This window comes from Alternaria alternata, assembly GCF_001642055.1.
Source record: "Alternaria alternata strain SRC1lrK2f unplaced genomic scaffold CC77scaffold_13, whole genome shotgun sequence".
In the NCBI taxonomy this organism is placed as follows: domain Eukaryota; kingdom Fungi; phylum Ascomycota; class Dothideomycetes; order Pleosporales; family Pleosporaceae; genus Alternaria; species Alternaria alternata.
This window is the reverse complement of record NW_017306202.1, coordinates 425,557-446,832: the sequence shown is the minus strand read 5'-3', so window position 1 is coordinate 446,832 and position 21,276 is coordinate 425,557. Positions and strand designations below refer to the sequence as shown.

Genomic DNA, 21,276 nt, shown 5'->3' with positions numbered 1-21,276 from the left:
CCGCGGGGCACGCGTGATTGGAGATGAGTGGTTCGATCGGTAGTTGGGCTATCTATGCTCATTGTGGCGCGAGGGTTGGCGCGGGAGAGATGAAGCGTGTTGGGTGAGCTTGCGGGAGATGTCGTGCCACGGAGTTGTAGCTTGCAGGTATTGAGGTCTATCAACTAGGTATCGATCTTACTCGTTAGAGCTGTGTCTTGTCTTCTGCATATTCCTTTCCTCTCAAGTCTTGTCTCCTACACCTCTTGGAGTAAACAGTCTATGCTTACTGACTGCGGTATCATCTTGTGCCCTCTTGATTGAGTGTACTAGTACGACGAATTGCTTCACACATAACCTTTTTCATTGTAGCATTTAGATACCCAAGGCTTCGGCGGCCTCAAACCACACCATGGCCGAGACGGAGCCAATCGTCACACAAGGCATCGAGCCCTCATCCGGCGAATCACACTCACCACCCGGCGACCGCCATATCACAGCAACATGGGGATCGAAGGACGGAAACATCTCCAATGCAGAATGGAACGATGCGGAAGCCAACAAGCTGCCTGAGAAGGTAGCTGATTTAGAGAAGAAGGGCGAGATCAACGATCAACATCCACGGAAGAAGATCGTGGTTGTTGGATTGGGTATGGTGGGCATAGCGTTCATGTGAGTCAATCGTCTTTTGAGCTGAACAAGAAGAAGACACTGACTTTGTCCAAGCGAGAAACTCATGAAGTATGACGTTAAGCGGAGAGAGTATGATGTTGTAGTTATTGGCGAGGAACCACATCTTGCGTACAACCGGGTCGGTTTGACAAGCTTTTTCCAACATCGGCAAGTTGAGAACTTATATCTTAACCCCAAGGAATGGGTATGCTCTAGCACATTCAAGAGAAGGCGTTTATAGCTAACCCCGGTGTAGTATGCGTCGATGCCAGAAGGTTCATTGAACTATCACCTGAACACCCTCGTTACCGAGATCGACTCCACCGAAAAGAACGTCAAGACTTCATCCGGCGAAACAGTACCCTACGATATCTTGGTACTAGCAACGGGATCCGACGCCCTTCTTCCTCGACATACACCCGGCCACGACGCAAACGGTGTTTTCGTATACCGCACAATAGAGGACCTTCAAAGACTGATTGAATTCTCCTCAACAAGGAAAGGTACTACAGGCGCGGTCGTAGGTGGTGGTCTACTAGGTTTGGAAGCTGCACATGCAATGATGGACCTTGAAGACTTCGCAAAAGTGAAGCTCATTGAGCGGAATCGATGGGTCTTGTCAAGACAACTGGATGGGGATGCTGGTGGTATGGTTGTTGAGCAGGTCCGAGCTCTAGGCCTGGACGTTATGTTAAGCAAGAGAGTGGGCAAGATCTTGACCACAGAGGATAACTTCGTCAAGGGAGTTGTCTTTGAGGATGGTGACGAGATGGAGTGCTCTTGTATATGCTTTGCGGTAAGTACTCCTGAATTCTGAACCAGCAGCGGAAACTGACTCTGACAGATTGGTATCAAATCACGAGACGAGCTCGCCCGTAAAGCAGGCATCAAATGTGCTGATCGAGGAGGTGGCATTGTGGTCGGACCCGACCTAGCAACCTCGCAAACTGACATCTACGCTGTAGGCGAATGTGCCAGTTGGGAGAACCAAACGTTCGGCCTCATCGCTCCCGGTGTTGAAATGGCAGACGTCCTTGCCTTCAATCTCACTCAAGCGAAAGCGCATGCGCCCCGGAAATTCAAAGCCCCCGACCTTAGCACTAAGCTCAAGTTGCTTGGTGTTGAAGTGGCAAGTTTCGGTGACTTCTTCGCAGACCGCGACGGGCCGAAGAATATGCCTGGACGGCAACGAGCTGAGAAAAAGGAGGTCAACGGAGCGACGCCGAGAGATCGCGTCAAGAACCTGACGGATGGGCCGGCACCACCACCTGTCAAGGCGCTGACCTACAAGGACCCGTTCCAGCAGGTGTACAAAAAATATCTGTTTACCATGGACGGGAAATACTTGTTGGGTGGCATGATGATCGGTGATACGAAAGACTACATCAAGCTCGTGCCGCTGGTGAAGAACCAGAAGCAGCTGGAGATGGCGCCAAGCGAGCTTATCGTTGGTGCACAGAAGGGCGATGATGACGGTTCAGATCTATCTGGCGATACACAGATTTGCTCATGCCACAACGTCACCAAAGACGATGTAGTCAATGCTACCAAGGACGGAACATGCAAAAGCATCGGCGACGTCAAGTCATGCACCAAAGCCGGCACCGGATGTGGAGGTTGCATGCCACTCGTGCAAACAATCTTCAACAAGACCATGGCTTCTATGGGTAACGAAGTCAAGAACCATCTTTGCCCACACTTTGAGTACTCCCGCGCCGATCTCTTCAACATCATCTATGTAAAGGGCTTGAAGGACTTTGCCGCTGTCATGAAGGAAGCCGGAAAAGATCCGAATTCCCTGGGCTGCGAAGCCTGCAAGCCGACTATTGGAAACATTGTCGCTTCGCTGTACAACAAACATCTACTGGAGGTCAACAACAGAGGTCTGCAAGATACGAACGACAGATTCCTGGCCAACATCCAGCGGAACGGCACGTTCTCCGTCGTTCCCCGAGTTTCTGGCGGTGAGATTACCCCAGAGAAGCTCATCATTATCGGTACCGTCGCGAAGAAGTACAACCTCTACACCAAGATTACGGGCGGTCAGCGTATCGATATGTTTGGTGCGCGGAAACAAGACCTTCCTGATATTTGGCAAGAACTCATTGATGGTGGAATGGAGTCGGGTCACGCATACGCCAAGTCATTAAGAACAGTCAAGTCATGTGTCGGAACCACGTGGTGCCGATTCGGTATCGGCGACAGTGTTGGTATGGCAGTGCGTCTAGAAGAGCGCTACAAGTCCATCCGTGGGCCTCACAAGATCAAGGGTGGAGTATCTGGTTGCGTACGTGAATGCGCCGAGGCACAGAACAAGGACTTTGGTCTCATTGCTACTGAGAAGGGTTTCAACATCTTCGTAGGTGGCAACGGTGGTGCGAAGCCTCGACACTCGGAACTTCTCGCCAAGGACGTCCCACCGGATGATGTAGTGCCCATTCTCGACCGCTACCTGTCTTTCTACATTCGCACAGCCGACAAGCTTCAACGGACAGCGCGCTGGATGGAGAACCTACCCGGCGGCATCAAGTACCTACAGGAGGTCATCCTCGAAGACAAGCTAGGCATCTGCGCAGACCTAGAGAAGCAAATGGAAGACCTTGTTGGTACCTTCTTCTGCGAATGGACCGAAGTTCTCAAGGATCCCAAGAAGCGCTCCTGGTTCTCACAATTCGCAAACACTTCCGAGACCATCGTCGACACCATTGAACCCACCCAAGAGCGTGGTCAAGAACGCCCATCCTACTGGCCTAAAGACTCGATCACAGAAGACTTCCGTGGCACAAAATGGACAGAATTGTCTTGGCAACCCCTCGTCAAAGCCGAAGAGTTCAAAGACGCCGACACGGGTGATAGTAAGGCCATCAAGCGCGGCGACACCCAACTCGCTGTCTTCAAGGTCCGTGGCAAGTACTATTGTACTCAGCAGATGTGCCCGCACAAGCGTGCTTTCGTCCTCTCCGACGGTCTCATCGGCGACGATCTTGCCAACAATAAACTGTGGGTCAGCTGCCCGTACCATAAGCGCAACTACGAACTATCGGGCGACAACGCAGGAAAATGCGCCAACGATGAGAGCGTCAACATCGCTGTTTTCCCTATTGAGGAGCGCGGTGATGGGTGGCTGTATGTCAAGTTGCCTAGTGTAGAGGAGCTGGACAGTGTACTTGGTACAAGTAAGTTCAAAATCAAGAAGAGCGAGACGGAAGATCCATTCGTTGCTCTAGATAAGAAGTTGCAGAGGCTGCAACTGAAAGGAAGGAAGGGGATGCAGGTTTCTCATCTTGAGGGTGGGTTAGGGGAGAAGGCAAAGGCGGCGCAAATACTCGCTGGTGGAGAGAGGGGTGCTGGAGGCTTAGACTGGTAGCTCCCGTGTATGATTCAGGGCGCTTTTGGTTTGGCGTCGTGGTGTTTGTTGTATGATTCCCATGATTGGATATGTAGATGAATTGGTACATGACTCTTTCGATTGCAGTTTTGTTCTCATGCGCTGTACGTTGGACTCTCGGTGCAGTATGCTAGTGCCTCCACACATGAGAGTCTTGCTTGTCGTCATCGGCTCTAATGGTTACTTCCGGAATCGTGCGATCGCCTCAGCCTCCGCATGATGGCAGTGCCAGGAGAAAACCGCACTATGGGTTAGGGGTTTCTCGTCTCAGTGGTGGCAGGTGGCTTTCCAACTGCGCATGATCACACATAGTAGATACGTCAGCCTTAGCCATGGTGCTGGTATACATGTGGTACCTATAACTTGGTTCAAATTGGCTGCGACGTCAATGTAGTTGCTGGCACTAATATAGTCTTCACTTCTGTACGGCCATCAACTCAATCGCAAATGTCTTGTTTCAAAGTGGATGCAATCCCAGTCCCTGATTACATGAGAAGCCGTCCCATCCACAGTTATTTAGCCTTGATAATGGGTGCAGTCAACGACAGGTAGTTTGGCACTATGCTCACGATGGTACCCGACAAGATCTTCACTGCTCTCTTTGTGATTCTACAACGCTTGGTGCTCCATGTCGGATGTCATAGCTCTTAAATGTATAAATTAGAGTATGGTGGGTGTAAAATCGTTATCGTAGCATCCGTTCCTAAGCATAATCAGACGGGAAGTGTCCAAGAAATCAGCTTATTGCAGGCGCGACATCTTCTGGATCAGATGATGTATTTCGCATCACTACCCCAGTGTCGAAAGCCCCGGCATTAACTAGTACGATATCTGGCTTTGCTTGTTCGATTGGTTAGTGGCGATAGCCTTGTATTGGCGAGGCGGGTGCACCTACCGTAGACTAGTCACTCTCTGAATCACGTTGGACAGCCCCTAGCCGTGAAAGTGTCTGCCCACCATCGTATCATAGTTTGCTCCGATATTGGCGCGCGCTCACGTAAAGCTCAAGCCATGCTGACCGCCAGTACGCCGAGCCTTGAAGGCCACCTTGAGCCAAGTGCGCCAGTGTAGCAATGGTGGAACCACATTATGCAAAAGATAGCGATCAAAATTATCCGCAGCGAGCGTGTGAGGATGCACAGTGCTCCGCTTGACATCTAATGTACACTGTCTCTTGTTGAAATCCTGTATGCTTCCTAGCCGATCCTAACTAATCGATTAACGGAAAAGGCGTATCTAGAAATCCTTGTTTCCATGAATCTTAAGAGAATGAGCCCAACAACGCAGACTCGCTGACGTTGGTACGTTACGAATATGAGTGAGGTTACATCAGGGTGTAACACAAGGCAGACCGCCGAGTGTACGTTGAGAATGGTATGGGCCATACTCCTTGATTGGTTTTCCACAGTTTGGAACCAATTTCCGAACGCATTAGATGATGTGTCATAGATAATGCTTCAAATCAAGGTTAGATTGGGTCAGCGTGCTTTCTGAGGTTCTCTCGTCGTCATCGCGGAAGCAAACATCTTGATCCCCTTGTGGCACATGGAAGTGGTGCGGAGTTCCAACAATGCCTTCACGGCGGGTCAGCACACATGTAAAGTAACGACGCTCTCACCGGTGTTTTATGGGTATATAGTATCTAATTTCTGGGTTGGTTACTGCTTTCTTTCGAAATCAACTTGCTGAACAACAATCAAAGCATCCACTGTCGAGCCTGCGGCCACATTACCTCTCCACTAGCGTCACTCAAAGCTCTGCAATCGAAAACATGAAGATCAACGTTGGCTTCGATACGGTCAATGTGGACGGTAGCACCTTTCGGGCTTGGTTCCCTCAGCTGTCGTATATGTCCGGATTTGACGGTGATCTCGTGGAAGACATCAACACCCGCATTGGTGGAAGGTATGGCATAACGCGAGAGGACATTGAACACACGCTGCTCGCATTCTTCAAACAACTGGAGTATCGTCTCGTTTCGTTGGAAGGCCAGACACGGATACGCGTAGTTGGTTTTCTGATGAACCAAGTGCAGAAAGACATGCAAGAGGTGTGGAAGGCCAGGGGCCTTAGAAAATCGCGGCACATGTTCGTTGTTTTGGCCTACCTAGCATCAGAGGGTCAATCCATCTACCTTGCTGAAGCCTTGATTCGATTTTGGTCGCAAGGAACGCGGTATCTAATGCAGGAGTCACAGCAATACCACGGAGACTGGCGCAAAGCTCTCGAAAAGATCCGGGAATTGATGGAAGGCCCTCCCAATTTGCGTCTTGAAGCACTCGCGATGATTCCATACGCTGAGATGCATCGTCGTCGATCCCCTCGCGCCTTAGCACTGCCATGGCTAGGGCACAGAGCTCGGTCACTACCAGCAATTCGACATCGTCACAACGCAGACATGCGTCTCGCCAGTCCCTCATATCCCAGCTCTGCCTGGACCTCGCCAGTCATTTCACCTATCGGCTATCCGAGAGACGACTATCTCGAGGAGCTCGGCAACCTTCAGTACCAACAGAGTGAAATGAACATGAAGTTGAACAACGTCGATGGAAAGCTTGACCTTCTACTTGCTAGCTATTACTAGTGATCAAGAGCAGCGCTTTTGGATCCTGAGCATAGAGTGGATCAATCTATCGTTCTGGGGTGGGCTGTCGTAGTGACTAGCTGCGGATCAAAACAGCGAGCACCCAGTTGCTAGTATTGAGGGTCTGATCTTGGCAAAGGGGGAGGGTTGAAATGGTTCAACACGGGATGCGAGGCTTGGATTGATTGTTGGAAGGTCTTTCAGTGGGTAGGCTTCAGACTTTCTATGATTCAGGAGACAGATGAGCGTTTTAGCGAGGTGTTGCATCGACGGCCTACGTCATGGTCATCTAGGTATTCTTTGCAATTTCGATAGTTTGTGTTTTGCTAGGTAGAAGCGTTATATAGCATACTGAGCACCCTCTACCTTCCCTACCATGGTTTACAAGTTCAGGATTTTCAAACGCGAATTGAATGGTATACTACCGCGGCCGATTGAAAGATTTACCCTACCTATTGCGTATACAACCCGTTCTTTTCTGCCTGTGAAAGGGAGGCAGCAAGCTGATTTGCGCTATCATATCACAGTGATACTGAGCCAAGCTGAGCCATGGTATCGACAGTCATTGGCTAGAATACTATGAGGCGGCCACGCGCATCGTCGAAGCAAACATGTACGACACTTGAATTCAGCCGCTTGACCAACGATCGATCGCAGAGGATCGTGTCAGCCTGCTGCTCACCGACCTTTGATGTATAAAGACATCAGCGAACCGTTGAGAGGATCTTTGGGCGTTCCTGTGCGACCACAAGTCCCTCCAAGCATTCTCAGAATCCCTTCATACGTACTGCAAATCTTCAAACTCCACACGGCTAATTCATGGAGGATATCGGCGTCATTCACCTCGATAGCGGCCGCTTGTTCAAAATCCGGCTGAGCGAGTTGGAGCGATGGCTTCCAAAAATTCACCATCTGGTCCATTTCAATAGATTTGACGCCCGTGGCCTGGTTAGACAGATGACCGGTATTTTCGATGGCCAGGTATACCGTACCATTACAGCTGAAACGATCATAACAGTTTTGGACGACTTTATGACACAGCTAGAATTGAACCCTCTTTTCGCCCCTCCTATTGGAAAGACTCTGCAGAGAAGCATCGAACTTCGTCTTAGGAAGGACTTAAGTGTCGCAAATACCGCAGGTCTTCGGCGTAGCAGAGAGCACTTTATGGTTTTTTGCCTCTTAGCGCGACTTAGCCGATCGCAAGCTCTAGCGGAATCTATGGCAAGTTTCCTCTGCTGTTTTGTTTGGGAGGTCGTTCACGGTGAAGAACCCGAGCTGTTCAGAGAGTGGTGCATGGGCATCGTTGAATTGCGAGACTTGATACCCCACCAGATCCTCGAGGGGCTGTTGCGCTGCTTCTTTGGATTCGTCGATCGAGCATACGAGCCCAGGCTGCTGCCTGCGTACTACGACCGACACGCAAAGACTATAATGAGATACATGTTGCAAGCGCAACACCACTCGCTGCTCAACCATCCACGAAGAAGGGCACCGCTGATACTCGAAGATCCAGCTGGATACTTGCGGGATCGGCTTTTGTGTGTTGGTCGTCCCCGGCAGCATTATCGTTATCATCGCCAACTTCAACTCACATACCCATGGGCTCAGCCAAACGGACGCTTCGATGAGGTCGAGAAAATGCAGTATCAGCAAGAGGAGATGAACATGAGGATTGACCACATAGACCGAAAGCTCGATTACTTGATCTGAATTTGGAGCTTCGAAAGAATTGGGACTTCATGTCGTCGTCATTGTGCGCCAATCGTATGTATACTGCTGTGTCTGATTCCCTGGTTGAGTTATGCCAGGGTATCTTTGTTGGTGGCTGGAGCGGTTAGCCAGACTCAACGTGACGTGAGCGTCTGTAGAAACTTACCACTGCGTTACTGTATCCGGTTGTTGCATAAAGTATCACAGATACTTGCAATGTTCATTATGCTCCATGCGCGTCGCTAATTCGAATGTTCTCTGAGCGTCCAAGACCATGCCGAGCGCTTGTACACCTCACTATAGCTATGCCATCATCTCAAGTAGTGGATGACCAGCCAGCAGAACAGGAAAAAGACCACCACCCCACCCCAGAAGATCCATTTATCCTGCTTCGCTCTCCTCTCCACCATACGTATGGTATCACCACTAATACCCAAGGTATTTGCAACAGTGTAAAGCCGCCTCTGTGTGCCCTTGAGCATATCCCTCTGCTGGCCCAGGTCGCCGAGCACAGCCCTCCCTCTGTCTAGGAACTCATCTAACTGCTCAGACGTCTTGTTGAAGAAAGTGTTTTCCCTCAGCACATGACCCTCGCGATCATAGTCACCGCCTTGAGGTGCGCCAGCAGAGTATGGGTTTGGTCGGTAGGGAGCATTGGGGTTGTAGGGTTGGGAGGGTGCAAAGGCCGAATGTTGGGCGGAGAGATTAGGTTGTGCGTAGGGGTTTTCGGGCGTAGCTGTGTTGTGCGGACGGCGGCCTAGCAGTTCTGTGCGCGCTTCTGTACTTTGCTATTGCTAGTCAGCACCGAAGCTAGGGGTCCAAGGACGCTGGTTCGAAACGTACAATCTCCTCATTTGCGCTCTTGATCCGTTTGAAGTTGGCCCTGTATTCTTCCAGTTCAGCTCGGAAGTTCTTCAATCGCTCCTGGGCCTTTTCTGCCTTGGTCTGTACAGGTTCTTGCTTTGCAAGCTTGCCATAATCGTCGATGGTGCGTGCAAAGGAAGTCAACGACGCGTTCAGTTGGGCTTGGAGATGTGGTGATGGCGAGGCCGAGTCGGCAAACTGGTCCAGATCTTTTCGTATCGACGTCGACTGTCGTAAGGCGGAATTGAAGAGCGCGTTCTGTGTGCGATGTGAACTTGTGTTGCACCAACGTGAACAGGGAAGCAAACCATTGTGGATTTGAAAAGTTGCGGCAATGTTTCGACGAGTCAAAGGCACTGCGATTAGGCTTGGGTCTTAGCGCGATGTTTGTAGCAGCAGGTGTTATGTTGCAGCCTTGTAGGCAGACTTTCGTGACTTGACACATTGCATCATCGCGAAGTTCGACTGCTGGAACCTCGGTGAATTGCCAAGCCTCTAGCCTGTCTGCGCTAGCGGCATACCTAGAGGCCCTCTCACTTCCTAGAGTTTGACATCTGGGTACTCCGTCGCAGCATATAAATCTCAGCTTCATCCCAAGACTCCACGTGAATGTCCCGGGCCTTGTAACTTTCGACAAGTACATCATATCGTCTCCAAGTGTTAATCACCCAGATAGCCGTTCCCTGCTAGCCTGAATTCCTCGACGATGCCGCGACTGCTGGTACAATACGACGTCTTGTAAAGACAGAAGACTAGAATGTCCTCGAGCTTCTATCGCTACGCGTGTTTGCGACGCCTATGCTACCCAGCCATGTCTGCTGCTGTACGTATGTATCTGCACAGGCCACAACCGTCTGCTCTGCCTAGTGGCAATATCTCTTTCGTCCCTTTAGTCATTGCACAGCGCTCCGCACCTTATCGGCTTCTCTTTGGCGTGTTCAAGCTTTCAACGTCCCGTGGTTGACGTCGTCTTCTCCGTTCCACCTGCCTATTCTGGTAAGCATCTACCCTGTCGGCATGTAGCAAGCCTGGGTATCAACGCTTGCCGAGCCGCGGAACAGGTGCATCTCGAAAAGAGATCGCAAAACATGATGAGCAGCGTCTATCGTACACCCGGTATGCTAACTAGCATGGGAAGTTCGTTGTGTGCTGCTTCCGATATGCGGATCCATGTTATAGCGTGCCGTCTCACGCCCTGGGCGACAAGCCATCTAGTCATCACTATAAGACGGCAATCCACAACGCAAGATCTGGAAGGATAACTAGCTATTCGTCGCATCGACAATGTACCTCAAATCGGCTCTCTTCGGCAGCGCGCTGCTCTCGACAGCCTGCGCGCATGAGATTCTTTTTGGCCGCGACCTTCCATTGCCAGTGGCAGCCAATGCAGAGTCATACACCGACTGTGCTAATGCCGCATGGCCTCCATCAAACGTTGGCGTGGAGCTGATTCCGCAAGTACCGGACGATGAGATGCGAGCCATTGTGAACGAGATCAGCCCAGCCAACATCGAAGCCACAATCACCAAGTTAGTCTCGTTCGGAACCCGCCATACACTGGCTACATTCAACAGTTCGACGCGCGGGATTGATGCAGCAAGAGACTGGATAGCTTCTGAGATGCGGAAGTATGCCGCGGAGAGCAATGGCACGATGACGGTCGAAGTACAAAGCTATCTACAAGGAGTGGCCAGCAGAATCCCCTTTCCCGTGTACATTTCGAATGTGCTAGCAACTGCCAAAGGAAGTGAGAACCCGGAAAGAGTATATGTTATGACTGGACATTACGACAGTCGCGTTACGGATGTCCTCAACTATGAAGCCGATTCTCCTGGAGCCAACGACGATGCAAGCGGAGTTGCCAGTAAGTTAATATCGGATGCACATTCGGAGAACAATGGCTGATTTTGCTAAAAGTTGCGATGGAGATCGCGCGTGTCCTCGCAAAGCATCAGCCGAAATCAACGATTATTCTTGGTGCTGTATCTGGCGAAGAACAAGGCTTATATGGCTCGACCTATCTCGCACAAACCCTCAAGAACTCCAGCACCAATGTCGAAGGTATGCTTAACTGCGACATTGTTGGTTCTTCAACTGGGGATCGAGGTCAGAAAGATCCATATACTATTCGTGCTTTCGCACAAGGTGTTCCTCCTCTATCTGCCGAGAACAACGTCACTGCAGCACGACGCCTCCAAATTGGTGGCGAGAACGATAGTCCGGCACGAGAGCTTGCGCGCTTCTCTGCCGAAGTTGCTGCCAACAATGCCACCGGCATGAACGTAGCCATCATCTACCGTTTAGATCGCTTCCTGCGCGGAGGCGACCATACTGGATTTCTCCAGGCGGGTTATCCAGCCATCCGGTACACAGAGCCTAACGAGAACTTCGCTCATCAGCATCAAGATTTGCGTACCGAAAATGGCACTGTTTACGGCGATTTGATTGAATTTGTCGATTTTGACTTCACAGCACGTGTCGGTAAAGTCAATCTTGCGACGCTTTGGTCCCTGTCTCAGGCTCCTGCGATGCCACGCAACGTTACAATCGATACCACAGTCTTGGACAACGATTCGCGCATCAAGTGGATAGTTTCCAATAGCACAGATGTTGCAGGCTATGAGATTGTATGGCGATCCACTACAGCAAGTTTGTGGACTCGCATGCTCGATGTTGGCAAGGTCGGCTCAGTCGTTCTTCCGCTTAGCAAGGACAATGTTATCTTTGGCGTAAGGGCCGTCGGAACGAACGGGTATAAGAGCCCTGCTGTCTATCCTTTCCCAGGATAGAGGGAGATGATCTGAAATGCTTTGCAGAAGGAAATTGTCTTGATTCGCGTCATTGGGATGAAAAATTTGAATCCAACGATGCAATAGATTGTATATTTTCCCGCATACCTTTCCCTAGAAGACTGGCGGGGCTCTCAATACTAAGATGGTAACTACACGTGATCGATTTCTTAGGCCAGCCCTCGCAAGCATCTCCGCTTTCGGCACGTATGCGCCAAGCGTCGCCAGCTACAGCAGACATGCAAATCTCGGGTCAGAGCGATATAATACATGCGCAAGGCACAATTGTTCAAGAATATCCCCTAGCTCTGCTTGATTCGCGAGTATCCTCCTACGGTCTTGTCGGCTTCGTTGTACAGTCTCTTTAACCATGTCGCCGACTAACACTATAACACAGACCACAGCAAGCACCAATACACTTTCAGGTAGTATTTCACACACGAACATCGAGTTGAAATCTACAGTACCAGTAGCATTGCGCGACCAAGGACGTGTATTGGGTAACGAAGAAAGTAAAAGCATCGATCCGATCGAGTCACTTCCTCAGCCATCAACTGCGGTGTCAGTAGTTGAACGATGGAACCATCCGAAGGCCAATATATACCGCACATTTGCTATTCTGTTCGCCTTTACTATCATGGGCGCGAATGATGCCGCTTATGGTGTGAGCAACCCTGTCCTTCCTATCCACGTAGGATGCTGACCTTACGCAGGCCATCATTCCTTATCTTGAAGATTACTACAATCTCACGTATGTCGTGGTGTCCCTGGTGTTTCTCTCTCCAATGGGTGGCTATGTTAGTGCCGCCCTTTGCAACAACTGGCTGCATGTCCGTCTTGGTCAGCGCGGAATTGCTTTCGTCGGACCCATCTGCCACCTTGTGGCCTATGTAGGCATATCCCTCCATCCGCCCTACCCTGTCCTGGTGGTTCTGTTTATATTCTCTGGTTTTGGCAACGGCATCGAGGACGCAGCCTGGAATGCCTGGGCAAGTAGTCTGGCCAATGCGAATGAGGTCCTAGGATTCTTGCATGGCTTCTATGGTCTTGGGGCTTTGCTTAGTCCGCTCGCTGCTACAAGCTTGATTGCAAAGCGCGGATGGCAGTGGTACCAGTTTTACTACATATTGGTTAGTCATTCGGGCCGCGCGTGAACCGTTACTCACTCTCAGTAGCTTGGCGGAGCAACCATTGAGCTTGCAACATCTCTTTGGGCCTTTTGGTCAAGATCAGGTCAAGTGTATCACGAACAGAACCCTGCTACGAATGCAGCGGGCGAAGGCCGTCTTAAGCAAGCGCTCAAGAGCCGCGTCACCTGGGTGGCCTCTATCTTTCTCTTTAGTTATGTTGGAGCTGGGGGAGCGCTTGGAGGTTGGATCGTGACTTTCATGCGCCGAGAACGAGCCGGTGGCGAGTTTGAGTCTGGTATTGTCGCTACTGGATTCTGGACTGGCATCGCTGCCGGACGTCTTATTTTGAGCTTCGTCACTCCAAAGCTTGGTGAGAAGTTTGCTGTGCTGGTATGGTAGGAATCGGAAAAGTGGATGCATAAACTAATTCTATATCAGGTTTATATCATCATCGCCATCCTCTGCCAACTCATGTTCTGGCTCGTCCCGTCGTTTCACGTCTCAGCTATCTTTGTTGCACTACAAGGGGTTTTCCTTGGCCCATTGTTCCCAGCGGTCATCGTTGCAACAACAAAAGCTCTCCCGCCATATCTCCACGTCTCCGTGATCGGGTTTGCTGCCGCAATCGGTGTCGGTGGCGGCGCTGCATTACCCTTTGCTATTGGATCACTGGCTCAAGCAAAGGGTCTTGGTGTCTTGCAGCCCACAATTCTCACTGTTCTCGTAGTGCTTTTGGTACTATGGCTCTGCTTCCCAAAACTAGGAAAAAAGAAAATAGGAGGAGACATGCCTATATCAAGGCCAGAGGAGCCGCGGAAATGGTGGCTTAATATAGATTTCGACCTGATCGAAACCGGAAGACACGCCATTACGAAGGCTTGGGGCTGCTAAGTGGGCAACATTATCAGGAAAATATCGTGGCAAGCGCGCTCATCTCAGAGCTGAAAAACCGGCATGCAGTGTCAGTGAGTGCAAATGCCTGGAGCCATCTGCAGATGGGACTGCAACCTCTCTCCATGCCTCCTTCCACTCCAGTAGGCGGACTCCATCTCTTTCGTCGTTATATAATGTACAGACTATACAGGTTCCACTTGCTTCAACTTTATGTTTACCAACATCAACACTCAATACACTGCACCAACTATAATTCAACTTTGACGTCAAATTGCATTTGCGTGACTCGACTGAAAATCTTAACTCGCTCTGGTTACTCTGATGGTAACACGTTCAAGAGCATTTGGCACTGCGGAATCAAATCTTACGGTCTCGCACCTTTGTTCACCGTCTTCGATCTCTTATCGCCAGTACCATCTACCTCGACCTCATGTCGTCAACCCCGTATGAAGCTTCTTCATGCTCCATCACAGGCATGGCGCAATCCCTGGCAGCTACCTTAGATGAAAGCCAAATACGAAGACTGATCTACACGGACTACATACCTCCTCAGCCGCCGAACCGGAAACGTCTGAAAACAACGGACTCAGCCCGACGGAAGACCTGATATGTCAAGACACCAACTCGAGAATCATCACATTGTCGGCCTGGAAGCGTTTGGAGAAACGTGGTGAAAAGCTGTTAGCGATCGGCCAAACTATCCGAGCAGCGTACGCATGTGATCACCTTAACTTTTATGATGGCGAAAGCTTTGTTTTGTTCACGTCTCTACCGGGGTTCAACAAGCTTGTACTCATAGCGGAGGCTCGCGATAATGATCATCGTTTCAAACTTATGATCTGGTTCGGTGATGCCATCAGCAAGGCTAAATTGAACATGTTGGAATCACTCACAGGATATACACCGGAGGATTCGAGTGTGGGGGCTACACTTTCATGTCACTAGTAATTTCTCGATAGATTCATCTGCAACATGCTAAAAATTTTCATTTCAGCCCTCATCAGATCTTCATAAGTCCTCCCGGAAGTTCGGTCAACCCTGGGTCAAGCTGTCAGCTGATTGAAGACTGCACAAGGGTGCCGTGCATGAACTTACATCCATCAATATCCTCGTCAATGGTCCGTGGTACAGTGCATTTCATCGCTTCCTCAGTAGACTGATAGTCTAACACCGAACAAACATCTCCGGTACAGCGCGCATCCATCGCTCGCTGGAGCGAGTCGTCTTTCCAACCAAAGACGTAATCGCCGTGCTGGGTAAACCCATCTCTGTTGATGACAAAGTCAGATCTGGTGCGTTATACTTTGTATGCTAGAGATGTATAAGAGGCAGGAAGAGAAAGGCAAAAGGTGACTTACGCATCTCCAGTACTAAGCACAAAAGGCTGTGTTCCATCCTCAGGCCACAGCGCTTCGTCATTAAAGATCCTTGTATCCCACATAACCTCATACATAACCTGCGGTATAGCGACGGGATGACTTTCTGGACAATTTCCCGTGGGCCCAACGGCGGTATCTAGCGAGCCGTTTGCATAAGCTACATGGCTTTGGTGATCTGGACTGTCCAAATTGACACCATCCCAGCAAGTTGGAAAGGTAATGACAGAGCGTATTCCACCAGGACAGAAACCTTTGGGGAATGTCTGAGCATCCGGATCTACACAGTTAAGGCGATTTTCTTCGCCAACTTCTGGTAAACATCGGTAGCACACTTTGCGTGCAGAGGATACTTGGGTGGTCGCTGTTGCGTCGCCGATCAGCATACGAAATCCGGGACGGAAGGCAGTGACAGCCGTTTGGTTGTCCATGTCTGGTATATAGTATACGGTAATGCCTCCGTTACCCTTCAATCCTTCACTAGTGAATTGCGGAACACGTTTGTAGGTGCCATTGCGTGCACGAAAGTATAGGACTGCGGTCCAGTAGTTTGAGAAGTCTTCGGAGAAGGTGCAACTGGTACAAGTGGAAGAGTTGGCGAGGTCGTGTGTTACCGGTGGCATGGATGCAGTAAAGGAGTTTCCGCCAACGATTTGATGGAGATGTGGAGATGGGGCGACGTTGGGATTCACGAGGGGATCTAACCTCTCGACGACGAGTTGCGAACATTGGAAGCGTAGCATAGGTGGTCTGTCCAATGGGGATTGGCTCGAGGCATGACTAACCAAGAGTAGAAAGAAAGAGAGGGTTGTGCAGACTCTTGTGATCGCGAGGCGTACCATGATGATGGCGTAAGAAGAAAACACGGAGAAGCTAAAGGAGACACGGCATAATAGCCAAGTCGTATGTATACATGTCACCCTCGCCGATATTCTACACCCCTTGAGCTCAACCCACAATCAAATACTGTTGAGTGCGCAGTTAATCTAACGCTGATTGTAGTGGGGTCCGGGAGTTGCAAGCCCTGGGGTCAACTGAATGTTGTGCGACTTCAACCTACCGTTTCGGAACTCTGTCAGCATTGCACTCTACAATTCGCAGCATTGGTATGTGGGGCGTGAGCGGTACCATGCCTGTGAAACGATATGATGAGTAAATTTCAGTTGAAAGTGCCGCAGATATACACAATCCACACTGCATGATGGAAAGCCTCTCTACTTTGCCTAATGGATTTTCCATTCAATCCGACCAATCTCTCCTACATGATATTTCTGCAATGATGGGCTAAAGTGTAGGAGTGATAAAGCTCATCCTGTCATTGAACATTCTATCATCATGTCGAACCCCGTTCAGTGCCTGGCACAATATCATACTGTCGTTAAAGTCAAACATAAGCTAATTACCAGGTCAGCTGCAAATTCTAGATTGCGTACTAGAAGCTGTTGTTCGACTTGTACGATGGTGGCTCCTTATATCGTGGAAGCGTTTCAACAAGATTGCGAGCGCTCTCGTGTGTGTTTTTTGGACCATGGGCCCGTTGGTTTTGGCGATCACGGCAAGGGCGGCTATAGCACCAGCGGTAATGACAGCCAGTCGTGGCCGATCAGAATAGTGCGCGACAGTGTCAGCCTGTTCTTCGTGTTCAGCCATGGAGGGCGTAAGTTGTGGGTTCTCGGGGGACCGAGGTAGTGCTTGACATGCTACCACCACTGCCACTCTTCCTTCTTTTGTGGTGTTTTATAGAATCGGAACCGACGCTTGAACGGCGGTTGGCGGAGACTGGCTGCATAGGAAAATAGCCAGACTCGTCTTCGATGGCAAAGCGCACTGGTGTCCTCGCCCTGCTCTGCACCGGACTCATCCGGAACGCTTCTGAGCCGGCACTCCACCTCTGGCCTGGGCTCACGCCGCCTGTCAGGCTTCTAGCATGTCTCCTAGTAGGCGTCTCAGCAGGCAGTTGAAGCCTCGAGTTGATGCCCATCCACAGTGCCTCTTCGTCATCATCGCCAGACATCCTCCACCCGCCCACACCTTCGAAGTCGCGCGTCAACTCGCTTGTACCGATGAGCGCCGTGAGAGAGTTATTCTTGTGCTTCAGAAGACGCGACGTGTGTGCCGAATGTATGCCAGTGTCTTGTGAAGATGTCGTGCTGGCCGTGCTGGCCCGGCGATGGCGCTGTCGGGTCGGAGACTGTCGGGCGGATGAAGGCATGAGAGAGGAACGGCGAAGCGGCATGGGCTTCGGCGGCGAAGGGGAGAGCCATGCTCCAACGATGGCTACGGCAAGGCGGCAATACACGGCCAATGCGCGCAAGGAGAGCAGCGATATGGCGACTGACGTGGTGACGACGGCGAAGATGGCGAGCGGGATGGAGACGAACAGTAGTATCAGGGGCGTGAGGGCGTAGACTGGGTTCCACATGTTGAGCTCCACGCTGCATGAGCCCAGTCGAAGCAACATGGCGTCGACTCGTTGTCTTGTACAAGCAATGACGAACGTCTTCGCATGTGAAAGTTGCGGGGAAGCGCCAAGACCTAGGTAGGTAGCATCAACAGCGAGCGCGCCTCTCTCACTCAATTGCCACTGAACCGCCTTGCCGTGCTCCGTGCAGGCGTGATTCCGATGCCGATGAGAATTGCGCCCAGAGAGGTGCCTTTGAAGATGCCCTCGTACTGTTCAATCTTCAGACGCGTCGAGTAGGGCTGGCGTCTGATGCGAAGAAATGTCGCTCCTGTGACGGCAAGCCACGCACCGAAAAGAATCTCGTAACGATACTTTTCCACCACGGTTTCCGAGAAGTTACCAGGCATTGTACTGAGGCGGTCGACCAAAAGCAAAGGTGGAAAATGCAACCAAGGTTGCAGGATTGGGCGGGAGACGTCTTGTTAACTAGGACGAGCTTCATGACGTCGTCGGCACACCATCACGCGCTCGCCACCGCCATATGCATCACACCAGCCCTCAGACCACTACAATCCCACTGAAAAGCATCGTGCCCAGATTCACCATGGTTTTCGTAAATACAGCGCCATTTACTCTTTTCCTCTTACTAACCATACGTCTAAGACAAAACTTACCTACCATTGTCAATTTACTGTGCAGCCGTCGCATCGCTTTGTCCACGCTCACTTCCCCTTGTCTGGGCTTATCACGGGATTACCATCACTCTAACTACTCAACAGTCAAGGTCAGATCAACCATCATGAGTACGCTAGACAAGCCAGGTTCCAATCGCAGCCTAATCGTATAAATTCTCATTACTGTAATAGCAGTACTAATGGTGCTCGTCATCGCCTTTGTAAGCGGAACGGCCTGTGGAGGCTGAGTTGGGCATTTCATAGTAACGGCTTTGTTTCTTGATGCATTCTGCAAACAAAGGTAATTACTCGACTAACTACAGCAGTCGTCTCGCCTTGAACATGATACCGTTCAGTTATCTAGCTCGACGTCACCTCTAGAAATTCGAATTTTGCTTGAAACCATCATAATGTCAGCACCAAAACTCACATCAGGCGCAAACAAGACCACCTCGTTTGACACAGATATTGGATCCCTGCCTTCAACATCCGACGACTTCCAACCTCGAGTCATATCCGAACGAACATTCATTATCGTCACTTCCGTGCTAGCTGCCACACTCATCTTGACCATCCTTATTGGATGCGTACACTTCATTCGCCGACGACACCGGCGGCAACATGGCAAGAATCGCGAACAACAAGATATTGAACAAAGTCTACAACGAGCTCGGAGGCCAATACTCACCATAGATACTGATCTATCACACGCAAAAGATTTGACTAGGCCTGCAATCAGAGCCACCTTACCGTATTTGCCCGGGTACAGTGAGGTACCATCTGCGCCGTTGGTTCAGGTCAGGACTGCTCCTCCAAGCATCTACAGCTCTGGAATGAGTGCTTTCGGCCCAGTAAGATTCCATAGCGCCAGCAGAAATTCTTTAAACTCACATCTGCCTGGTGTCTCTGGCAGGAATACGATAATGCCTGTGCATCAGGGCACTACATTCCAAGAGATGAACTTCAGAGAGTGCACGCAGACCCATAACCCGTATGATATGGGACTCGACCGCTACACGTAGATCAGTGGGATTATTCTACAAGTCGGCTGCTGATAGCACTTTGTGTGCTCACTTCCCTTGATTCCCTACACATTGTTGTTGTTCCTAACCTCGACTACAACTTATCTTCAAATTCTCCCCCGGACTATCAATACTTTTACGACAGCTGAATTCGTAGACCCAGCTCTTCTCAAAAACAATATTTACATATGACGTTAACTTATCCGGATATTGTGGCTACTGTGTCGGGCGCACTGCTATTAGTCATCGGTTTAATCTGGTACTTCGTCCGCCCAGTCAGCCGATTCACCTTTTCACGTCGGAGATGTCCATTGGCTATACGAGACGAAGAGAATCAACTATTTTTCACATCCAGTAATCGCCTCTCCAGTATCAGTACTTTCGAAACTATTGGTAATCTCACAATCTCTCCAGATCGCCGCCCTCTTCCCTCAGCACTAGACATCATCAATCATGTAGGGATGGCTATTGGTCTACCAGCAAGCGCAAAGCCAGTGAGATTGAAAGACGTTCCAAGGGTATCCTTACATCTACCGCCTGTGACGCCTATGACCCCGACAACAAAAGTCAACATCGTTATGATGGAAGCTGAAGCCAAAGCTGGATCCCTCCACACCAACAGCGATGCTATGCTCAACACAGCTACCTCGGGTCGAGCATATTTTGTACATCTTGGAACTGCTCCTCAAGCACGGAACATCGAGAACCAAGCTGATGTTACTTCGCGACGTGGGGAACCTACTATTGCCATGAAAAATCATAACTTCGACCTTGGTCTGGAGACCTGTTTGGATGAGCCCTTGGGGGAAATCCAGGATGTCTTTGTCATTGGTCATGATGACGATAATGAGCCTGAACAAGTTAATCTTGCTGATTACAAGATGGCTTATGGCTTTGGATCAGGTAGATCTATGGCAGCGCTCTATCATGCGGTGTAAGTTAGAATATACAAGCGTAACATCACAACACTAGGAGCTTTTGCAATGATTCGCTGCCTATTTATTTGACGTTTTTTATGTCGTTGAGAGGTATTTTGAACAATCCTCGCAGGAAATGTCTGTATTGTCACAACCTCTTTCTTGGCCCGTGGCGTGTGCCTGTTTCTCGCTACCTCTTTGATGAATTGTGTGACATTAAAGAAGACGCCATGAGCGCTCGGCAAGTGTTCCAGCCCACCCAGACATAACTTCCAGTCGCGAATATCTGGTCTAGTTATCCGCCTCAGTGAAAACAAGATGCGAGCTGCTGGAGGCAAAGCCCTCCAAAAACAGGGCTGGGATACGGAGAGATGCTTGGCGATAGATCTGGGCCATGCTGGTTCGGGGAAAAACCGGTGCGCTTAGTCAGCCAGTGCTCGACGCGTTGACGCGTTGACGCGTCTATCTCTCCAGCCACCACTTGTTCTTTTTATTTCTCCATGGTCCTCTTTCGATTACTATCTGCTCCAACGCGGTCATGGTGATCCCCTCCGTGCACTTGGACCCGCACTCGATAAGACTTGGTCTGCATACAAATCTCACTTGGCGTGCGTAACAGAGAATTGTTCAGCACTGCGGCTTCATACCAGCTGTCCCTGTGCTTGTCATAGAGAGTGCGGAGTCGGTACGCGTGCCATGAATTCAAATTCAATACCTGATGATGCTTTACGCATCCTTATCGATGAGCGCACAATTAGCGTTGGAGCCTCGAAAGGTATCCTGGCTCCAGCCCGCAGTTTTCGGATGCATGCGCTTCTGGATCCCGATAACCGCCACTCCCGTTTTTCAGGCACTGTTCGCATTTGTACT

General features: G+C 50.2%; 11 protein-coding genes across 11 annotated transcripts; 7 read left to right on the top strand and 4 right to left on the bottom strand.

Moving 5' to 3' along the window:
- Positions 1–391: 391 nt before the first annotated feature.
- Positions 392–4,018, top strand: CC77DRAFT_937904 (nitrite reductase; the record flags this gene model as incomplete). The annotated part of the gene is made up of 4 exons (XM_018534578.1): positions 392–651; positions 706–856; positions 908–1,447; positions 1,496–4,018. 4 exons carry the CDS (start codon positions 392–394, stop codon positions 4,016–4,018), a joined length of 3,474 nt encoding a protein of 1,157 aa, XP_018384755.1.
- Positions 4,019–5,810: 1,792 nt separating this feature from the next.
- Positions 5,811–6,623, top strand: CC77DRAFT_1095837 (hypothetical protein; the record flags this gene model as incomplete). Its single annotated transcript, XM_018529813.1, has 1 exon — positions 5,811–6,623. One exon carries the CDS (start codon positions 5,811–5,813, stop codon positions 6,621–6,623), a length of 813 nt encoding a protein of 270 aa, XP_018384754.1.
- A 701-nt stretch (positions 6,624–7,324) lies between these two features.
- Positions 7,325–8,496, top strand: CC77DRAFT_160094 (hypothetical protein). The gene has a single exon (XM_018530351.1). The coding sequence runs from the start codon at positions 7,443–7,445 to the stop codon at positions 8,334–8,336; it is 894 nt and encodes a 297-aa protein (XP_018384753.1). The 5' UTR covers positions 7,325–7,442; the 3' UTR covers positions 8,337–8,496.
- A 151-nt stretch (positions 8,497–8,647) lies between these two features.
- CC77DRAFT_1009824 (protein transport protein BOS1) lies at positions 8,648–9,511 on the bottom strand (the record flags this gene model as incomplete). The annotated part of the gene is made up of 3 exons (XM_018523613.1): positions 8,648–9,124; positions 9,180–9,458; positions 9,509–9,511. The coding sequence occupies 3 exons, from the start codon at positions 9,509–9,511 to the stop codon at positions 8,648–8,650; spliced, it is 759 nt and encodes a 252-aa protein (XP_018384752.1).
- Positions 9,512–10,347: 836 nt separating this feature from the next.
- On the top strand, positions 10,348–12,455 carry CC77DRAFT_159594 (putative zinc metalloprotease). Its single transcript, XM_018530349.1, has 3 exons — positions 10,348–11,064; positions 11,118–12,137; positions 12,387–12,455. The coding sequence occupies exons 1-2, from the start codon at positions 10,485–10,487 to the stop codon at positions 11,987–11,989; spliced, it is 1,452 nt and encodes a 483-aa protein (XP_018384751.1). The 5' UTR covers positions 10,348–10,484; the 3' UTR covers positions 11,990–12,137; positions 12,387–12,455.
- CC77DRAFT_159497 (hypothetical protein) lies at positions 12,032–12,678 on the bottom strand. Its single transcript, XM_018530348.1, has 2 exons — positions 12,599–12,678; positions 12,032–12,527 (listed from the first exon to the last, which is right to left on the bottom strand). The coding sequence occupies exon 2, from the start codon at positions 12,509–12,511 to the stop codon at positions 12,218–12,220; it is 294 nt and encodes a 97-aa protein (XP_018384750.1). The 5' UTR covers positions 12,512–12,527; positions 12,599–12,678; the 3' UTR covers positions 12,032–12,217.
- CC77DRAFT_1032093 (MFS general substrate transporter) lies at positions 12,627–14,010 on the top strand (the record flags this gene model as incomplete). The annotated part of the gene is made up of 4 exons (XM_018526714.1): positions 12,627–12,653; positions 12,703–13,119; positions 13,165–13,509; positions 13,558–14,010. 4 exons carry the CDS (start codon positions 12,627–12,629, stop codon positions 14,008–14,010), a joined length of 1,242 nt encoding a protein of 413 aa, XP_018384749.1.
- Positions 14,011–14,985: 975 nt separating this feature from the next.
- Positions 14,986–16,631, bottom strand: CC77DRAFT_158800 (hypothetical protein). Its single transcript, XM_018530347.1, has 3 exons — positions 15,372–16,631; positions 15,109–15,281; positions 14,986–15,051 (listed from the first exon to the last, which is right to left on the bottom strand). The coding sequence occupies exons 1-3, from the start codon at positions 16,229–16,231 to the stop codon at positions 15,014–15,016; spliced, it is 1,071 nt and encodes a 356-aa protein (XP_018384748.1). The 5' UTR covers positions 16,232–16,631; the 3' UTR covers positions 14,986–15,013.
- On the bottom strand, positions 16,632–17,962 carry CC77DRAFT_157727 (hypothetical protein). The gene has a single exon (XM_018530343.1). The coding sequence runs from the start codon at positions 17,848–17,850 to the stop codon at positions 17,032–17,034; it is 819 nt and encodes a 272-aa protein (XP_018384747.1). The 5' UTR covers positions 17,851–17,962; the 3' UTR covers positions 16,632–17,031.
- A 130-nt stretch (positions 17,963–18,092) lies between these two features.
- On the top strand, positions 18,093–19,566 carry CC77DRAFT_159824 (hypothetical protein). Its single transcript, XM_018530350.1, has 3 exons — positions 18,093–18,634; positions 18,794–19,318; positions 19,381–19,566. The coding sequence occupies exons 1-3, from the start codon at positions 18,335–18,337 to the stop codon at positions 19,453–19,455; spliced, it is 900 nt and encodes a 299-aa protein (XP_018384746.1). The 5' UTR covers positions 18,093–18,334; the 3' UTR covers positions 19,456–19,566.
- CC77DRAFT_157703 (hypothetical protein) lies at positions 19,567–20,855 on the top strand. The gene has a single exon (XM_018530341.1). The coding sequence runs from the start codon at positions 19,678–19,680 to the stop codon at positions 20,425–20,427; it is 750 nt and encodes a 249-aa protein (XP_018384745.1). The 5' UTR covers positions 19,567–19,677; the 3' UTR covers positions 20,428–20,855.
- The last annotated feature ends 421 nt before the right edge of the window (positions 20,856–21,276 follow it).